This window comes from Ananas comosus, linkage group 14, assembly GCF_001540865.1.
Source record: "Ananas comosus cultivar F153 linkage group 14, ASM154086v1, whole genome shotgun sequence".
Classification (NCBI taxonomy): Eukaryota; Viridiplantae; Streptophyta; class Magnoliopsida; order Poales; family Bromeliaceae; genus Ananas; species Ananas comosus.
The window spans coordinates 11,454,159-11,473,831 of NC_033634.1; the positions used below are offsets into that span (position 1 = coordinate 11,454,159).

At 35.1% G+C, this 19,673-nt stretch overlaps 3 protein-coding genes across 5 annotated transcripts; 2 read left to right on the forward strand and 1 right to left on the reverse strand.

Annotated features, from left to right (window-relative positions):
- On the forward strand, positions 5,103-6,106 carry LOC109720231 (cytochrome b561 and DOMON domain-containing protein At5g47530-like). The gene is made up of 2 exons (XM_020247190.1): positions 5,103-5,418; positions 5,601-6,106. The coding sequence occupies exons 1-2, from the start codon at positions 5,115-5,117 to the stop codon at positions 5,861-5,863; spliced, it is 567 nt and encodes a 188-aa protein (XP_020102779.1). The 5' UTR covers positions 5,103-5,114; the 3' UTR covers positions 5,864-6,106.
- On the reverse strand, positions 7,667-10,179 carry LOC109720232 (zinc finger A20 and AN1 domain-containing stress-associated protein 8-like). 3 transcript variants are annotated; one of them, XR_002218888.1, is made up of 4 exons: positions 10,062-10,178; positions 9,842-9,903; positions 8,239-8,905; positions 7,667-8,107 (listed from the first exon to the last, which is right to left on the reverse strand). XR_002218888.1 is itself a non-coding variant. In XM_020247192.1 (3 exons), the coding sequence occupies exon 3, from the start codon at positions 8,895-8,897 to the stop codon at positions 8,382-8,384; it is 516 nt and encodes a 171-aa protein (XP_020102781.1). In that variant the 5' UTR covers positions 8,898-8,910; positions 9,842-9,903; positions 10,062-10,179; the 3' UTR covers positions 8,135-8,381. The 3 variants fall into 3 exon arrangements, 2 of the variants coding, with proteins under 2 accessions (XP_020102781.1, XP_020102780.1); XM_020247192.1 differs by lacking the exon at positions 7,667-8,107 and having other exon boundaries at positions 8,135-8,910; positions 10,062-10,179; XM_020247191.1 differs by lacking the exon at positions 7,667-8,107 and having other exon boundaries at positions 8,135-8,905.
- On the forward strand, positions 10,533-16,564 carry LOC109720363 (60S ribosomal protein L31-like). The gene is made up of 3 exons (XM_020247413.1): positions 10,533-10,741; positions 14,116-14,190; positions 15,937-16,564. Exons 1-3 carry the CDS (start codon positions 10,533-10,535, stop codon positions 16,223-16,225), a joined length of 573 nt encoding a protein of 190 aa, XP_020103002.1. The 3' UTR covers positions 16,226-16,564.

Below are 19,673 nucleotides of genomic sequence, written 5' to 3' on the forward strand. Positions count from 1 at the left end.
ATTTGAGCATAGAACTTTTAAATTCAAGATCAAGAATGTTAACCCTAATCTATATAGTTTAAAGTATTTTCTATCAAAATTTGAAGAAATTTAGATTCTTCTACACCGTTAAACTTCAAACTCGTCATAATAGCCTTTGAAAATTGACAATTTTAAAATAGTTTGATCATAAAATAAACTATGTCGAAAAAATATAAAATTTTATTTCTAAAAACTTTAAATACCCTAGATCAGTTTTAACAGTGTGGATCGTTGATTTGAACGCCCTAAGATATAGTACCGGAGCTCGGTACTATAGATAGTATAGTAGCCTAGCTATATATATATATATAGTAAGTATTGTGTGCTATTAGGAGCACGGAGGCCTTCATGCTCCTAAGCCGTTTTCGATGATGGAGTTTTCAAATTGATGATCGATTCCGTTAGACTTGACCTAGTATATTTGAAATATTTAAAAAATAAATTTTATAAGTTTTTTATATCATTTACCTATCAATCGAAAGGGTTCAAAATCATTTTGGTCGCTCAAAATACGCATAATTTAAAAGGTACCCATCCATCTCATCAATAATTTTTTGCATAGAAAAATTAGTGCCCATACTGTCAATTTTTTTACAGATAACCTGCAGGTATCCGTGATCATGAATAGATAAGAAAGTATAATTCTAATGGTGCTCTCTCTGGATTTTTTTTTTTTTTTCTGTGTGTTTTTGTCATATATTCAAACAAAGAGAAAAGGTAAAAAAAAAAAAAAAGAAGAGTTGCATTTTTTTTCTATTTCTTTTTTATGATAAAATTAAAGAGAAAACCTCAAAAAAACCGCCTGCAGTTTCTTAGTTTCTCACACTGCCCCCCTATGGTTTAAAATATATCAATTTGCCCTTCTGTGGTTTCTTTTTTTCTTTTTCTTATTAATTTTTTTTTTCTTAAATCAGTGATAAAGTTAAAATTAAAGAGTACTAAAGTGAATATTTGATAAATCTAGATGGGTATATGAAGTTTTTTGTATATAATTTAATAAAATATTAACGAAAAAGCTACCAAAAAGATAAAAAAAAAAAATCACGGGGGGGCAAATTGATACACTTTAAAACACAGGGTACTAAAGTGAGGAACGATGAAACCACAGGGGGGGTTTTTTGAAGAAAACTTGAGCATTTCTAATTACTTAATTTTCCTTTACATGAATCAACATCACAACATTTGGAGAGTTCATTAGAGAGAGAGAGAGAGAGAGAGAGTGAGAGAGAGATCTAAAGAGAGAGTAACAAACAGTACTCAGAGAACCTCCTTAGCTAGTTTCAGAATCCTAATGAACAATTATACATAGAACATGCACCAACATAAAATGATCATGCATCTTGATCAACAATCGATCGGCGAGCGATCGAATTACCCGCTAAATGAAAATCACATAGCGCAGGCTCTCGTGCAAGACGAAGTCGTTCATGTCGGATGATCTTACGAGCGCTGCAGGCGTCCGCGTGCCTGCAACCGCATCTTCCTCCGCCCGACCGATATCGACTACGCATGATAGCAACGAAAGAGGCATCGTCACGACCGCGAGCAGCGCAGAGAGTGTGCTACTGAGGCCCCTACTTCTTTGAGCGCCATCCGTTGCTCCGTCGACCTCCCCTCCTCCCCCGATAGAGCTCTCGTCGACGACTCGCGAACTCCTCTTTCTGTGCCCATGCATGCTTCCTCTCCCTCTCTCTCTCTCTCTCTCTCTCTCCAAAGGAGTATGAACTAAGAAAGGGATTAATGGAATGGAAACATATAAGAGTGGATGATTTAATTGCCTTTTGTTGTGTTTTGTGAGGTCATATTATATAAGATTGCTTTATATATATATAGAAAGAGAGAGAGAGAGAGAGTTGAGCTTCTGTGCTTTTAAAAGTACAGAAATATCTGTGCTGCACGATCTTGAAACGATTCTACGGCTAAAAAATTATAAGCACCGATAGTTGTTATACTTTCAAAAGCACGAGAGCTCTACTACATATGTATAAATATAAATATGGGCCATTCTTACTAGGAGGTTGGTGATGTGAGCTAAGAAGAAAAACAAGGGAGTTGTTGTTTTCATGTATTATTGCTAAGGCTTCTTCTAGAGAGAGAACAAGAGAAGTTTGGAGAGGGTTGCATTGTTGTGCATGTTTGATTGGGCTTAAGCTTTGAAGCTTCCTCCTTCAATTGGTCCATCCAAAGAAGGGGCAACACTTTGTGATGAATTATTCTATTAATTACTATATTAATTAGTTGGGTCCCACTTAGAGCCATTTAGGTATCGTAGTCCTCTTTTTCTGTAACTGAGGTCAGAGATTCGAGCCTTGCGTGTGTGGGTGCTTCTTAAATTTGAAGCTCGTGTTTCCGATTTCGTAGACGAACAAAATTATAAGAAAGAAAGAATATTGAACGAAAAGACTTAAATGTTCTTATTTTGATCGTCTTAGGCACCCTTTTTTTGTGTGAAGGTTTTTTTAAAAAAATCTCAATTAATTCATGTTATATATATATATATATATATATATATATATATATAAATTTTTTTTCTTGAGGTTGGGATGTTCGAATTCCATCTATACTCAAATTTAGTAGGAGGGCTTGCTGCTTGCTACTAAGAACGAAAACAAATTCTTATCTGAATTGAAATGGATTTCTTATGTACTTATATGAAATGCTCAATAAAATCAAAACGTATACATGTATATTATTATTATGATTATAATTTGTGAGGTTACTAATCTCAGGGCAAAGATTCAAAGTCATGTGCTAATGCTTCTAGTCTCTTCTTCATGCTAAGAAAAGTGAGCTCCTTTATTGAGAATCTCCATTAATGAAAAGCTAAAACAAATTTTAAAAAAATAAATAAATAATTACAAGAGATAATACTAATGTAATCACATTGGCCAAACACATATAAAAACAAAAAAGAAAGAGGCATTGGCCCACTTAAAGCAAAAAAGCTTCCAAAAAAAGTTGGGCCAAAAGCAGGGATTATTAGGAGGTGAAATTGAGATTGTGGCTCAAGTGCTTCCACACTAAGCATTGGGGAGATAAAAGCATTGGGAGAATGAGAGCCACTCATTATCATACTCTTCTAAAGCCTTTTGAAGCACTTTGTTAATGATCATGGTTAATTAGTCCAATGGTTGGAATAATAATCCAAATTTATTTAAAATATAGTTAGAGATAAGTTTAAGTCTTTTATTTGATTATGATTACAATTTGTAGTTATCCAAAGTAAAATTTGGATCTATTATCTGTTATGATTTGATAGCTATATATAGTTAGATATCGGAACAAGCCATAATAATCATAACTGTATAGGTTTCGTCTTGCTTTTTATTAGTAAAGTATTAGTTTAGTTTTCTTCTTCCACCCAATATCTCTTCTTCGTATTATTTTTATTTTAGATTTTGCGTTATATAATCGGAATCAACACAAACACTGGTTCCAACAATTGGTATCAGAAAAAATTATGATTCCGACAATTGTGTTATATAATCGGTATCAGCACAAATACTGATTCCAACAATTGGTATCAGAGAAAATTATAATTCTGACAATTAGTATGAGGGCAAATCATACTTCCAACACCAATTAATTCTCTCTTGCTTTTTGGTGCAGCAAAAGATGCCCCAAAATAGAATCAAAATAATATATTTTTTAGGGGGAGATTAAAAAAAAAAAAAAAGTTTAGGACTTATCTCAACTATCATTCATTTTGATCTAGTTATTCAATCTTTAAAAATTTTAGTATATTTGATTTGAGTCGGTTAAGGACTCTTAAACTTTAAAATTTGAATGAATCGTTTATTTTTACAGATTTAATTATAATATTTTATGTAATCCGTGCAACTATAAATCTATTAAAATAAATAATTAGCTTAAATTTTGTATCGAAAAGTCATCAAATAATTTAAATCAAATTAAAATTTTAAAAAAATTATGTAGTCAAATTAAAATAAGTTATCCTTCAAACAAATTATATATTTTTTTACATGTTTTTTTCACTAGGCCCGTGGGTTTTCAAAAAATAGAGCGTTATTAATATAGAGAAGTAAAAGATTCAAACCTCAAAAAAATTTTCCACCTGAATTAAAAAAATCATCTCAAAATGTTGAACTTATTTCAAACCATATAAAAAAAAAAAGAATTAAATTGATGTGGCTATAATTTTTCAGTGTGGGGGAACATTTTTTTTTTTTTTTTTTTTTTTTTTTTGCTTTTTCACCCTATCAATTTGCCAAAGTTTTACTTAATTAACATCTGTCACCTTCAATATACTTTTATCCTGCTTACTTATTGCATATTACTCATCCATTTAGTAGAAGGATAAATTGCACGTTTGATCCTCAAACTATGACGCAGGTGACACTTTAGTCGTCAAACTTTAGTAGTTTGTTCTAATTTGTGGTTCAAACTTTCAGAATTATTACAATCAATTTCCGCACTCCGATTTACTAGGCTAAATATTGATGTATCACTAATATAAAAATAAATCTTAATTATTAGTGCATCATCAATTACAATACTATTACATTACTCTCTATTAACGAAACATCAATATATAGTCAACTAAATTACGTTAACAATTCTGAAAGCTTGAATCAAAAATTACAACAAGTTAAAGTTTTACCACCAAAGCGTCACCCACTTATGATTTGCGGACAAAACGTGCAATTTACCCTCATTAAAAATTTTCCATTAGTACTCTTTATGATAGTTTACTTAACCATCTACTACTCTTACCCAAATCAAGCAAACAAAATCCACACTTTTTGGAGAGCACTGAATTAGTTCAACAAAAACTTTGATGAAGCCATGGAAATAGTTGTATCTATCTAGAAGAACTAATCATATACATATATAATATATGTATATATGTATAAAGAACACCAAGATCTTTTGACCTGCACATATAGGAAGTAGATGCACAAAGCAAAGACCACTAATTATGCAGTGTTTTCATTTCCTCCTGCAGAAAACATATAGAAAACATATCCCTACAAATTCAAAACAACCCCATCTTCCCTACCAAACACTCCTCTTTAAAAGCACTAAACCCCTGTCCCCTTCTCCCTCATCCACAGCAAACCCTAATTATTACAATGGCAAGCCAATTCAAAGTTGTGTTGATCTTCACCATGGCTGTATCTTCTTTCCTTTCCTCCTCCGTTGCGCAGCAAACCTGCTCCTCCTACACCTTCTCTAACAACAAGGCTTTCAACTCGTGCACCGAACTCCCCCATCTTGGGGCCTCGCTTTACTACACCCTCGCCCCTTCGTCCGACACCATCAACGTTGCGTTCAAAGCTCCGCAATCCTCCGATGGGTGGGTCGCCTGGGGACTAAACCCTAAGAGCACGAAGATGGTTGGTTCCCAAGCCATCGTCGCCTTCTTCCACTCCAACGGTAATATGAAACCCAGACTAACATAGCGGATACACTAAATCTAGTCTCGTTTGTCATACGACAACGATTATACTTAATGCATTTACTCAGTAAAATCATCATATCACATGCGTATCGATTCTCATCGTCAACTAAGACAATTTCAAGGCTGTTTCCTAACATATCAATCTTTTCGACAACAGGTAGCATGATTGCGTACCCGACGCAGCTCGACAGCTACGCGCCCTCGATGGCCCCTGAAGATCTGAGCTTTCCGGTCTCCGACATGGCGGCAGAGTATGTGAAGAATGAGATGATCATCTACGCCACATTGAAGCTCCCAGGAGGGAGCACAAAGTTCAACCATGTTTGGCAGGAAGGGAGCAGTGTGGCAAATGATGTCCCCCAAGCTCACTCCACTAGTGGTGGCAACATTGAATCCCTAGGAACCATTGATTTCCAGTGAGTTATAAGCTTCACAGCTAAAGGACAGATACATACTCAATATATATTAGTATTAGTGAGGAGGATAAGTGCCAATACCTTTCATTTTCTGGAGGTTTAGGGCACAGTTGTCACACACTTTGTCAGGTTACAGCTTGCATTTCCTATATGTAACTCACTATGGGGTGGACTAGATATTACATATATATATGTTTCTCTACAACACCTTATTTTAAGATTTCTCCTTGGCATCATTTACAATCAATTCATCTACTCCTCAAGAGACAAGACTCGAAAACAATCATGTTCTTAAAACAACCAGGCCATGGTAAAAATCCTAGTTAGTTCCAAAGCAAGAACCGGAAAAATCTGCACCAGAGTAAAACATGTATTCAAATAAGGAAACCTGCACAATGAGCTAACTAAGAATGAGCATATATGCAAACAAACAAATATGCAATAACCAAGAGCATGAAGTTGGTACTTTTAACTGCTACAACCATGAACATCCAAAGTAACACATCTTATTGTGCGCAATACACAAACCTAATCAACAGAAACCTGAAATGAGAACTAAGACCGAGTAACGACGAAATAAGATTGCACATTCGTCTGCACCTTCTCAATTGTTTTTCACAAAAACTATTCTTCATAGATGCGATAGTTAACTTGCGTCGGATACCATTACATACATATCTTCAAGTAAATCTAAATATCAGTCATTTCCTGATCACCCTAACACTTATAATCCGTAAAGCATGTAGTAGACAATAATATCTTGCAAACTTTCTTCCTGAGGTAGGAGGATCACAATCACCAAAATATACAGTTAGCCTTGTTTCATCCATTGTCCTCTCAGAAAATATGTTTGATCTCATGGTAATTTGGACTCATCCCTAGATACACTTTGTATCAGTGCTACAGAAGTTTTCACCACTCATCCGGCATCTAAGAAAGACGTTAAATAAACTAGTTGACACATAAATCAAACCAATTTGATCCTGTATCCATAAGATTTCCAACCTCAAATAAGCATCATCAAATCCAAGAATATCTATAGCCTTCTCAAATTTGAATTGTAAGTCTACCAATAGCAATATGATATTGATACCCTACATCTAATCTAGATAAAATTCGAAGACCATAGGGCAACCAAAAATGTATAGTAAATCAATGATCATACCATGGCACTAAAAATTACACGTGACTTAAAATGAACAGACACACAACGCCCGCAAGCTTCAACTGTGACTCAGCCTAATGCGGTCTCCGCCACGAGGCAAGATGTTGCCCCTTAAGCCAACAAACCCCCCAACACCTACACAAGTTTGGAGCATGCGGGAATTGAACCCGCACCCTAGATCTGATACTACTAGTTAGATCATCGTCTAACCACAATTATAAAAGCTCGAACTGTTAGAAAGGGCACAACCAAATCACTTAAAAGTGCAAAGACACAAAAACGCCCACGGGCTTCGATTGTGACTCCGTCCAACCCGGCCTTCACCGAAGGCAGGATGCTGGCCCTATTAAGCCAACATTGTGTACCCAATCCTACCTTAGTCAGGGTAAGTCCTACCTTACTCAGGGTACAATATGCAGGAAATCAAATATACTGACACACAGATTTTACACACGAAACACCATGCTATGAACATCACAGCAGCAAAAGAACTACAATGTAAAAAAGTTTAACTCCACTTGCAATCAAGTTCTTGTAATTTTAAATCTAAAGGGAAAAAAACTACTGAAAACAAAGTTCTCTAAGACCCAAACATATAAGGACGGATCAGAAGCACGAATAAAACATTTCACGCAAAATACATTTCAAATAGAATGGAACAATCATTGCACCGCAAATGATACTCCAGTGGCAATACCAACTACAAATTTGTGCACAATGTAAACAACATATGTGAAAGCAAAAAAAATAACGGTATGCAATCCGAAACACAATCCAGATCATGTGGTTGCTAAGTGTAAGAGCCCGTTCAGCTAACCTTCTGGAGCTCCTTTTCTATGCAAGAGAAGCACAAAGCTTCACCCGACCAATAAGTTTGGCATGAAAATGTCTAACATGAGCTTCTATGCCTGAAAAATATAAAAATCCAATGCGAAACTTGCTCTTCTATTGGAAAGAGCTGTTTGTGCTCCTTTGAATATCTCTAGTCAAGCAAGCACTTCTCCAAAAGCTCCAGTCGCACCAAAAGGTCCCTAAGGGTCATAAAGTGGCACTTCATGCAGCATCAATTGAGTAGCCACAAAGCTACAAAAGAGCACATAAAACACGAACTTCAAGCTTTTTGATAAACTATAACTATTACTGGAATATTAAAGCTGGCCAAATAATAAGTCACAACACAGTCCAAAGCACACATACTAAGCCAACATGCGGACCTTTTTTCCAATCAGCGAAAGAGATCATGAGGCCCCGAGGATACTCCCACATACCATACATTGAGCCACTTAAGAGGATAAAAGACACCAACAAGCTTAGATCAGCGACAAGCAAGATTCTTTCTAACCTTTTTCCAGTTTCATTAAATCTTGTCAAGCTTTTCAGCCTTAACAACTGGATTAGCCTTGGCAATTGCATTCCTAGCTGCCATTCGGTAATCGAATGGGCAGTTATGCTTGTCGGAATAGCGGTGCATAGCACAGAAGAGATTCCCGCACCGGCAGTTATAGCCCGTGAGGCCCACCTTCTTCCTACATGTGTTACATCTGTTAGCTCCCTGCTTCTCCTTTGCCTTTGCGTCACAACCCTCACTCGATCCCACATCACTAGAAGGCAGGGGCACAATGGCCTTTTTCTCCACGAGAGTATTAGTTTCATTGGTACTGGAAGGTATGACCGGCCCTTTGCCGCTGCCACTCCCATTTACGATGGTGTCGATGGAGGATGCCGGTAGCATGGCCTGCTCCTGCTTCATGATCATGTCCTTGTGGCACTTGGAGCACATGTTCATCGCGGCCGCGCTGCCAAAGAAGCCGCAGTTGTTGATGCAGAGAATTGGGCCTTCAGGTTGTCGGCATCTTGTTTCCTTGTGCTCCATTATTCCAACTGCCCTAACAACATAATATTCTCCAATCAAAACAAGCTAAACAACTTTGTTGTATACACAAGCCCAAGCTACACTAAACAAAGTTATAGCAACATGAAAAACACAAGAAAGAAGTTTAACCAAGTCAGGACCATATGCGCAACTTCTTTAAGTTTTGCACGAATATATGAGTTAAATTAAAGTTCACAGGGTCAGATACTCTAGTAGAAGTCTTGTGAACACAACAATCACTAACCAAAACAACCTAAAATCCTTATTCTCCACACAATTGCAGCTACACTAAAACAAAGATATAACATCAAAAGCATGAGAACGAAATCTAACAAACACAGCAAAACAACTGTACCATAAGTGCAATGATACCACCAAAATAGCCGCCAGAGTTGGGCCTTTTGGGATAAATTATCTACCTAAGAAGAACCCACCATGTTTGACAAACAAACGTAGTCTGTAATTTGTAAGGAGAAGCTGAAATGAGCTTCTAAGCCCAAAATCAGAATCCCCAGTTGAAGCTTCTGCTATTAGCTGCAGCAAAAAGCAGCTTTTCTCTTAACCACCTTATTCAACAGCAAAACTAAAATTCACATAAATGCAAACAGCAATAGACCAACGTCGTCTGCGAACAACTTTTGATTCAAACATGACTACATCAATCCTAGACTACAAATAGACATCACCATTTACAACCAGATCGATTTCTAATCAAAACCGCAAATACCAAGCTTCTAATAATTAATTAAAAAAAAAGTTGAACAATTTGACGTTGGAGTGACCTAACATATTTAATCCCAAAATCAAAGTAAATTCGAAGCTAATCCCACAAATCATGAACAATTAACATAAGATGCTCTTATCAGAAACAAAATCATCATCCCTCAAAACCTAGATCAAAAACTCTAAAACCCAGCCCCAATCAAATCAAAACCATAGCTGACCTGATACAGAGAGATCGGCCCCTGTTGCGATTCCGAGAGGCGATTCCGCCCCAAAAAGATCTCTGCAAACACCCAAAAAAAAGAAAAAGAAAAAGAAAAAGAAGAAGATAAACAGTATCAGATCCACTGCACGAAATGATTCGTCCAAACCCAAATCAAAAGTAGCCAAAAAAGGGCCAAATTTTGGAGAAATTGGAGGGGATTGGTTCGAAACCCTAACCCTTATCGGCCCACGAATCGCCTCGGAATCGATGGGGGCTCGACCAAATTTTGGGGGAGGCGTCGAGAGAGGTAAAAAAGAGCGACGCGACGGGGAAAGCGATCTCTCGCGAATTTACGAATAAGCCCCTCCCCGCTACGAAGATCAGTTCGACAAAACGAGTCCACCACGTCACTTGTAGATCGACCAATACAAATCAGGAATTTTTTAAGTTCTATAAGAGACGATTAAGTTAATTGGACGGTATATGGATGACGTGGTGAATATAGTGCAGCTAATACCAACCGTTGATCAGTGATTGTTCGTGTAAATGGACGGTGGATCGAGCTGGTGGGGCGTTACCGCCACACACGCCACGGCCTACGTATGCAGCGGCGTAGTGCGATTAAAATTACGATTATGCCCCTAAACTTAAAAGTATTCGATGAACCGTGTGTACTACGTCATCTGTAAACTCATCAATACAAGACTATGCCGAATGGACGGTCTAAAGATGACGTGGCACACGCGGTGCAAATACTGAGATTTGCATTTGCGGGGGCTCATCGACCGTTGATCTATGACCGGTTGTGTAAATGGACGGTGGATCGAGTGGGTGCGGCGTTGCAGCTTCACACGCCACGGCCCACGTACAGCTTCGTTGCGGGGTTAAATTTACGAAAGAGTCCCTGCATTATCCTGTAATTAGCAATCGGTCTCCATTTATTCCCACTTATAATTATTATTTTAAATTAAAAGTTTTATGAATTAAAAATGTGTGGAATTTACATAAAAAATTATCCTTTTTATTCGACAATTTAACTTTTAAAAATTTTAATTTTTTATATTTAATTTTTAATTTATTTGATTTGAACTATTTGATAATCTTTTATTTCAAAATTTAGATATACCATTTATCTTAATATGTTTAGTTAGAATATTTTATGTGGTTCACGACACATTCAAATTTCGTAAGTTATTAAATAATACAAATTAAACAAATCAGATAGGCGAGGTACCAAAATCGAATTTTAAAGGTTTAATACATTTCTACCATTTTTTATATACTAAGAAGAATATTAAAAATAATTTATTAAGATGAAATTTTACATATAAATAAAAATATTACGAATGATAAAAAAATTAAATATAATTGAAGTAATTTTATTCAAGAGCATATATAATGGTTAAGAGAAAAATATATAATAATTGGTCAACCAACAGAATATATTTACAAACTATGCCAAATTTAAGAAATATATTTGATAGTTAAAATTTTGGAGAGATAAATATGCAATGCTATTTCTTTATAGAAAATGTATGTAATGAGTTTGAAAAAATGTTTTATAAGATATAATAATAATATTAATTAATCAAAAAGTGTGTTTAGTTGCCAATTTTTGAAAGGCTATTTGGTTTGACCTTTCGAGTCACAACTTGATGATCTAGGGTTCAAACATTGGCACCTCTTCTCTTCTCAAAACTCTTAGAGGTATTTTAAAATACCTTCTTTTTTTTTTTTTTGAACTGTTATGATCTACTTAATAAATTGTAATTGTTATATATTTATTTTTTCATCGTTTACAACAATAGGGTATCTGAATTGATAATCGGTATCATTGACTGTTATATAAGGCTATTAGGAGTCCAGTTACTATACTCTTATGAGTATAATCGTCTTCGTATTCATAAGTCATTTTCAGTGATAGAGCTTCCGAATCGACGATTGATACCATTAAATATTATCTAGAGCATTTAAAACTTCTAGAAATGAAATTTTATAATTTTTTGACATCATTTATCTTACGATCAAAAGATCTCAAAATTAACAATTTTTAATAGCTGGTATGGAATAGTTTGCTAGTTTAACGGTGTAAAAGAATCAGAATCGATTGAATTTTTAATAGAAAATTCTATTCAGTATCTAGATAATGATCAATAACTCCGATTTTAAATTAAATATTCCGATCATCCATTTTTATGATATCGTTCGATTTTGAACGTTCATTTTATACTCGCTCGATGGATTTTATTATAATTTTAAAAAATTACGAAATTTATTTTTTTAGAAGTTTTAAATATTCTAGATCATATTTAACAGAGTGCATCGTCGATTCGGAAGCTCTATCATTCGAAACAACTTATGAGTATGAAGGGCTTTATACTCATAAGAGTACTAGTGGAACTTTCTTAAACTTGAATTTAGTATTTTTTGCTATTAATTCTTTTCTTAATTAAGCGGTCTCAAATTTGTTCGCTATTTATTATTAGCGGAAATAGGTCTAATTTTCTGTCCTGTGACAACACGCCCAATAGACTAATAAATTGAATTAGATGGGCACAATAAGTTGAGTAAAGTTGTGGTTCACAATAGACCTAACGGTAAATACCCAATAATGAATTTAACATTCCGGTAGATTGAGTCGGGTGGAAGTGTTTGAAGTCTTAAGTGTGATGGGTGTGTTTTTTCTATCACCACATACTTTTTTTTGGATAATCGGCCAAGGATTTAAGTGCCGTGGCATGGAGTCGTGCCGGAAACTTGCCAGTACGGTACGGCACGGTGCGTGCCGAGTCGTGCCGATGCGTGCTGATCACAAAAATTCTTGTGTGCCTGTAACGCCCCAATATTTGGCTATAAATATTTAAAAAGATTCCAAAATGATTTTGAGGGTTATAGCCAGTTTTATATGATTTGAACTCAATTGAGTCTAATCTGTCATTGCACCAACAGCCACTTTGGGAAAACTTTTAACCAGGTTATCGACATCCGATTCAGGCGAAATTGATCTCGTTGGAAAGATCATCAAGTTATCTTTCTAACGCAACCTGAACCACCTTAAACGGATATCGGACGAAAGAGTTATTGCAATTTTTCTAATTATCGTCGATACAGTCCTGAGCTGCGAGCTACTTTGGAATTTCACCAATTGTCATGGGCAATTTGGTAAAATTACTAATTAAAAATATAGCTTATCAATTTAGCTGGTTAACTATTGGTCCAATCATAATTTTTTCCAAGAAAATATTGAGTAAAATTATAGAAACGCCCTTAAGTGGGCTGATTTGAATGGGAGAAGAGAAAAGCTCTTCTATTCCCATTCCCTTCTTCTTTTTCCCATTTCCCCTTTCTCTCAATACCCTATTTCTCCTTTCTTCTACTTAGTAATGAGATGAAGGATTTTTCCTTCAAATTGTAGGGATTTAGGAGGAGAACCTTTGGAGAAGGAAATCTATTTTCAAGTTGAAACTCTAGCTAGAGAACAAAGTAAGTAAATTTTCGATTTTGTGCTTTGTGAGTATCAAAGAATGAATATTTTGAGTTGCATGCATGTTTTTCTATTCTCTTTTAAGGTCCCAAGCTATCCTTTATGGATTGGTTATAGTTTTTGAAGATTTTATGACACTATATTCAAATATTGAAGCCCTAAATTGGGTGTTCTATTACGAAATTTTCTTGTGATTTTAGGGTTGGGACCCTAAGAGTCCAAATTGAGATTTTGATCATTAACTTTTAGTTCTTTCTACTTGAATTTAGAGGCCAATACATAGTTATATGAATTGCTTTTACTTTTAAGAGGTTTTGATAAGTTAGTTGCATGTTATGAGGCTCCAAAAATTGGAATTTTGATCAACTACGAGATTAAGCTTTTGTAGTTGATTTTAAGAGTTTAGAATCCTTAAATTGATGTGTCTATCATGTTCAAATATATTGGGCATGAATATACGATTGAGCTAAGTTGTTTGATCAAATTTAAATTTAGTTTGTTAATATTTCGATCAATTTATGCTATTCTCGGGTTAGACTATTCCGGCTAGTTTTCGGAGGGTATAAACATCTCGTTAAGGTGTCATTTGTTAAAATTAAGTACCCCAAACCCTTATATAGGGTTTGAATGAGTTATTTTAAGGTTTTTATCTATTTTTAAAGAGTTATGAGCTCCCGAAATAAGGACTTTTGTTCTAATCCGAGAATAGAATATAATAGTCAAAGTGATGGACTTAAATAAGTCTAAATCATTTAAGATTACAAAAAATAAAAGATTAATGGAGATACTCATTATTTGTATGTTAGGTACTTCGGGCGCGCACGCCGGAGCTCTTATGACCGAACCTTCTACGTCTTAGATCAGTCTTTTCCTATTTTGAGGTAGAATCCTTATCTATAAATGATGAACCTTAGTAGTCCTCTTAGTATCATGCATGCATATATATATATATTGCTATCGAATGCTCGTAATTCTTGTTGCATGTTTAATTATTGTTCTAAGAACTTATGCCATCATTGTTTATTTTTTGGTTCACAATGCAATGGAAGTTGATCTTATACTCTAGCATATCTCTTATTATCACATTGTACTAGTAGAGGGTATGCATTTGTATAGGAAGGTAGGATAATCTCGATTATTCGTTAACTCCAAAATATAACATGATTGATGGGACAATATTGGCCCTATTTGGATACTTATGGTTACAGATTTAACTTCTTTCAGAATCTCCGTCTGAAGGCCGTACTATAGTGGGACTATATCGAGGCGATTCCATTTGGAAAATGATATTGCAAACTAACTATATTGGCGATACAATCCGTTAACCATTTGATCTTCAATTTAAGAAAAATACAATTAAGAATATGGCTATCAGATCATCTTCAAATTGACTAATTGAGTCCAGGTCCTTTGTGTCTATGAATGTGGAATCACCCTGTAACTATCTTATTAGGGCCCAGTTAACTATTGTTTAACAAGCCATCATGAGGACTTTGGGGTTTGAAGTTTGAACCCTAACCATGTTTGAAGTTTTAACTAACCTTCCTTGCCCAACATGATATGTCTTGGTCTGATCCAGGTGGGATTCAGATCATAATCAGATCAGGTTAAGGCATACAGGTTCACTTAGCAGCTACCACGAGTCCCTGTAGCCTATGATTTTAACTCATGGGTGTTCCACATAGTCTTGCTCTTTTATTTGGTACGTGCTACTTTGTCTAAGTGGTTGATTTATTCTCTGTTTAGACTGCCAACTTTCTGCACAACATATTCCAAAGCATGGGGTTTAGCGGATTGCGACCAAGAACACAAATTCGCTTGACGGATGACTTCGTAACTGTGACACCCAATAATCCCACATCGGATGGGAATGGGGTTGTTATTAAGTTTATAAGAGACTTAGACACTAGTAATAATAACTGGGCTTAAGCATTTTGGGCTGTTGGCTGGGCCCAACGAGTTATTGTTGCTAGTGGGTTGGGTCGTTACATTTGGTATCAGAGCCGGTTCACCAGCTGGACATGTGTGACGAGTCTCGGCTAAGCCAGAGTCTGGATGACGGGCTAGCGAGACGAGTCTCACATCGCCTAGTGATCTTGGGCTGTGTGGACGTCAGGGTTGTGGGAATGGGGTTGTTATTGGGTTTATAAGAGATTTAGACACTAGTAATAATAACTGGGCTCTGGGCTTTACAGTAACAGTTACTTTATGCACAGTAAATTTGCTCGAGGGTTTTTTGAAATCTAAGTTCTTGTTGGGTGATGCGCGAATAGAAATTTGTAAGAGCAGTTTCATCCTCATTCAGTCATGTTTGCACTACCAAGACTATTATCTCTTGATTGTTTGTCCATTTTTAATGAAATTTCAAGTTAGTAAATCCAAAGATACATGTTTTGTACCCATTGTTTAGGATGGTTTATCACTTTGCCTTACTATAGCCTAGGGTTTGGCATGAGCTATGGCCTTTTGTCCTCGTGAATTTATTTTGTCAATGAGGTGATTTTTTTTTAATCTCGACTTCAACATACCACACAAATATTATTTATAATCTTTGTTACACTAGTTATGCTTAATATATTTTGCGCTATTGATCATATTTATTCAATTTGATCTGTTATTTTGAGCAGCACGTTTAAGAAGATGGCCCCAAAAGCCATAAAGGAGATAAGGAAGTTTGCGCAGAAGGCGATGGGCACATTGGACGTGAGGGTCGACGTGAAGCTAAACAAGCACATATGGAGCCGCGGGGTCCGGAGCGTGCCGAGGCGCCTGCGCGTGCGGATCGCGCGGAGGAGGAACGACGAGGAGGACGCCAAGGAGGAGCTCTACTCGTTGGTCACGGTCGCGGAGGTCCCCCCGGAGGGACTCAAAGGATTGGGCGCCAAGGCCGTCGACGACGACGACGACGCAGAGTAGAAACAACAACAACAACAAAAAAAGTAATCCTTTTCTATGTACCCTCATCTCATCGGCTATTTATTTTAGTCGAGTGTTCCTTTTCATTCATCTCTGATTGATTTACGATTGCAGTTTAAGGTGTTATATGAATTTGCCCAAAGATGCAACAAAAATTCATAAGAGTATCTTAAACTATTCTGAGAATGTTGCGCGTATATGTTGATGCGTTGGAACTTGAGCTCATGACGCGGACATGTACGTATTATAAGAACAGCGTCATGTGTTTGTCATCGTATCAGCAGTTTATAAAGACAATAAGTTTTAGGATAATAGAAGCGATATTATTATTATCGGAGCTGATTTTGATATCGATAGATGATTATGTACAATCTTAGCCCCTGATGTTATTACCGGAGCTGATTTTTTATATTAAGAACTTGTTTGGTATTAAACTCCATCCAACGTTAACAGATAAAATAGAATTGAAAAAAAACATATATATTAATCTAACTCCGTGCCATATATATGGAATATGATACTCCGTATGGAAATGGAAATAAACCGAGTATTTTTTTTTTCATCATATGTCTTTACTGAATTTAGTAGTGGAGTGTGTTGGTATTTTTGGCTTAAATGGGCCAGTATCTTGTCTTGTGGTGGGAGGTTATGTTGGGTCGAGTCATGTTCGAAATGACGTAAGGCTGGGTGGGTCGAGTCATGTTCGAAGTGGCGTGAGGCTGGTTAGGCCGAGTCACAATCGAGATCCGTGAAAACTATATTTGTATGCTTTAAGGGTGCGTTTGGTTCGAAGTTGAGGTCAGAATCAGAATCGGAATCAAAATAAGCTGGAATCGGAATTGGAATGATTCATTACCTAATTCTGTTTGGTTCATCACCTGAATCAGAATCGGAATAAATCATTTCCATTGTCGGTGTTTGGTTCAGATGGATATAAAAACGTAATCAAATTAATATACTAACATTATCTTTATAATATATTAATTTAAATTTAAATTAAATATTAAATATTAAAAATTTATATCAAATTTTGAAATAATGTCAAAATTTTAAATCCTGTTTTTTTTAAAAAAAATTAAACTTTGAAGTTGAGTGGATAATTCAAAATATGAAACTAAATTTTGATTTATTCAAATTCAAACTTAAAATAATAATTTAAATTTTAATTTGAATTCATAAATTTAATTTAAGTTTGAAATAAAATTTGAATAAACTTTATATAAATTAAAATTTAATTTAAATTCAAATTCATAAGTTAGATTCGAAATACTTGATTAAATTTTAATTTTTAATTTAAGTTCAAATTAAAATTTTAAATTATATATTTAATTTTTAAATTTTAACTCATATTTTAATTAAAAAAGTTGAAAAAATAAATTTAATCCGAATAAATATCCATTCCGTCCGGATTCAACTTCCAATCCGGCCTTCTAGGCCGAATTGAAAAAAGGGATGATTGAGCGATTCCCATTCCACTCGGGAATTGAAATCGGAATGGGACTCATACATACCAAACACCCACAAACGGATTCGCACATTCCAATTCCGATTCCATGGTGAAAAAAGAAACGAACCAAACACACCCTAAGTGAATTGGTTGCGTATTTTTAACAGCTTCAGCTTTTGAAATTAATGGTCAGCGCCAACAATCCGACAAGTATATGCTTGTATTGAGTAGCCTAAGTTTTTTTTTCTCTTTTTCTTTTTCTTTTTTTTCCACTCTCCGTGAGGGGTATAATAATACAGAAATCTTCCAAAGCTTTGACAAATAAATCCTCACAGTTATTAAATTTTGCTAATTGGTCCTTCGTAAGGTTTTCAAATGGCAACAAAGTTGCTGATTAAATTGCTGTACTGGTAACACACCGTGAGCCGAAAATTATTTTTGGATTGAAAATCATTTCTCAAAAATTAGACCAAACACCCGCTTATATAAAAATTATTAAATTTTAATATTTTTTTATTATCAAAAATATTAAAATTTTGTAAAGTTTGGGGACGTGAGTGCGTGACACACCACTTCGTCAAAGCCATGTGCTTACTGCTTAGGCGAACGAGTAAACATGTCCATGTGAATAAATAAATAAATAAATAAATAAATATATATATATATATATATATATATATATATATATATATTAAAAGAATCTAATAATATATTATTTATTATTATTATTTTTGTCAACTTATGTTTTATTAAAGCTGCGATGACACAATAAAATTTTTTTAAAAAAATCAGAAGTGCTATTTGCTTGTTCATGGTGATCACTCCATCGCTTACAAAATACCTTCTAAACAATTTTCAAAAATTTAAAAATTTATTGTAGGCCGATTTGCATAAAAAATTTACTAATTTTGAGCTTTTGTAAAAATAGGCCGTCTTAAAAATTTGGACCGAATTTTTAACAGACTGATCAAAATATCCTTATTTTCTTTTCTCTCTTTTTTTTTTCTCTCGTTCTTTTTTTTCTTTCTCTCCGAAGAGGGTGGCAGAGGTGAAGGCGAAGGTGAAGGCGAAGGCCGACAGTCTCGCCCCTTGCCCTCGCCTACCCACCCTTCTTTCGCCTTCCTCATCTCTGACCCTATCGAGGCTGTATCTCGATCCTTCTTCTTTTTTTTTTTTTTTCTCTCTCCAACCTTTCTCCATGCCTCCCTGGCTCTTTACAGCAGTAAAAAGGGCAGCGTCACATCCTCTTTCTCTTTTTTTTTTTTTTCCTTCTATTCTTTTTTCTCTTCAACCCCCTTCTATCACCTTCGCGATCCTTTACGACAATAACAAGGACAGTGCCGCATCCTCATCCTCCGCCTTCATCGAAGCAGAGCCAAGAAAAAAATATGTAGAAAATAAAAAAATAAAAAGAATAAAGAATAAAATATAAAAAAATAATTTTTTCTACAAGAAAAAATGAAGAACCAGAGAGAAAAGAAGAAAACGATGAATTTGCACTATTTTAGAAAAATGTTGCACTATTTTATGGGAACGTTGCACTATTTTTTAAAAAAATTACACTCTTTAAGAAAAAAAAAAATTTTGGAAGAAAATTACACTCTTTGAATGAAAGTTACACTCTTTGAATAAAAATTACATTATTTGACCAAAAAGAGAAGAAAAAGAAAGAAAAATAGTATAATTTTTGCCCAAATAGTATAATTTTCGTTCAAAGAGTGCAATTTTTATCTAAAAAGTATATTTTTTCTGTCAAAGAGTGTAAATTTTCTCTAAAATAGTGCAACGTTTTCTTAAAACAGTGCAACATTCTCCTGAAACAGGACTACATTCTTCTGAAATAGTGCAAATTCATCATCTTCTTCTTTTCTCTCTGGCTCTTCATTTTTCTTGTAGAAAAAATTATTTTTCTTTATATTTTATATTTTATATTTTATAATTTTTTTTTTTCTCGGCTCCACTCTTATCCGTACTTACTCCAAGTCCTCCTTTTCCGACACC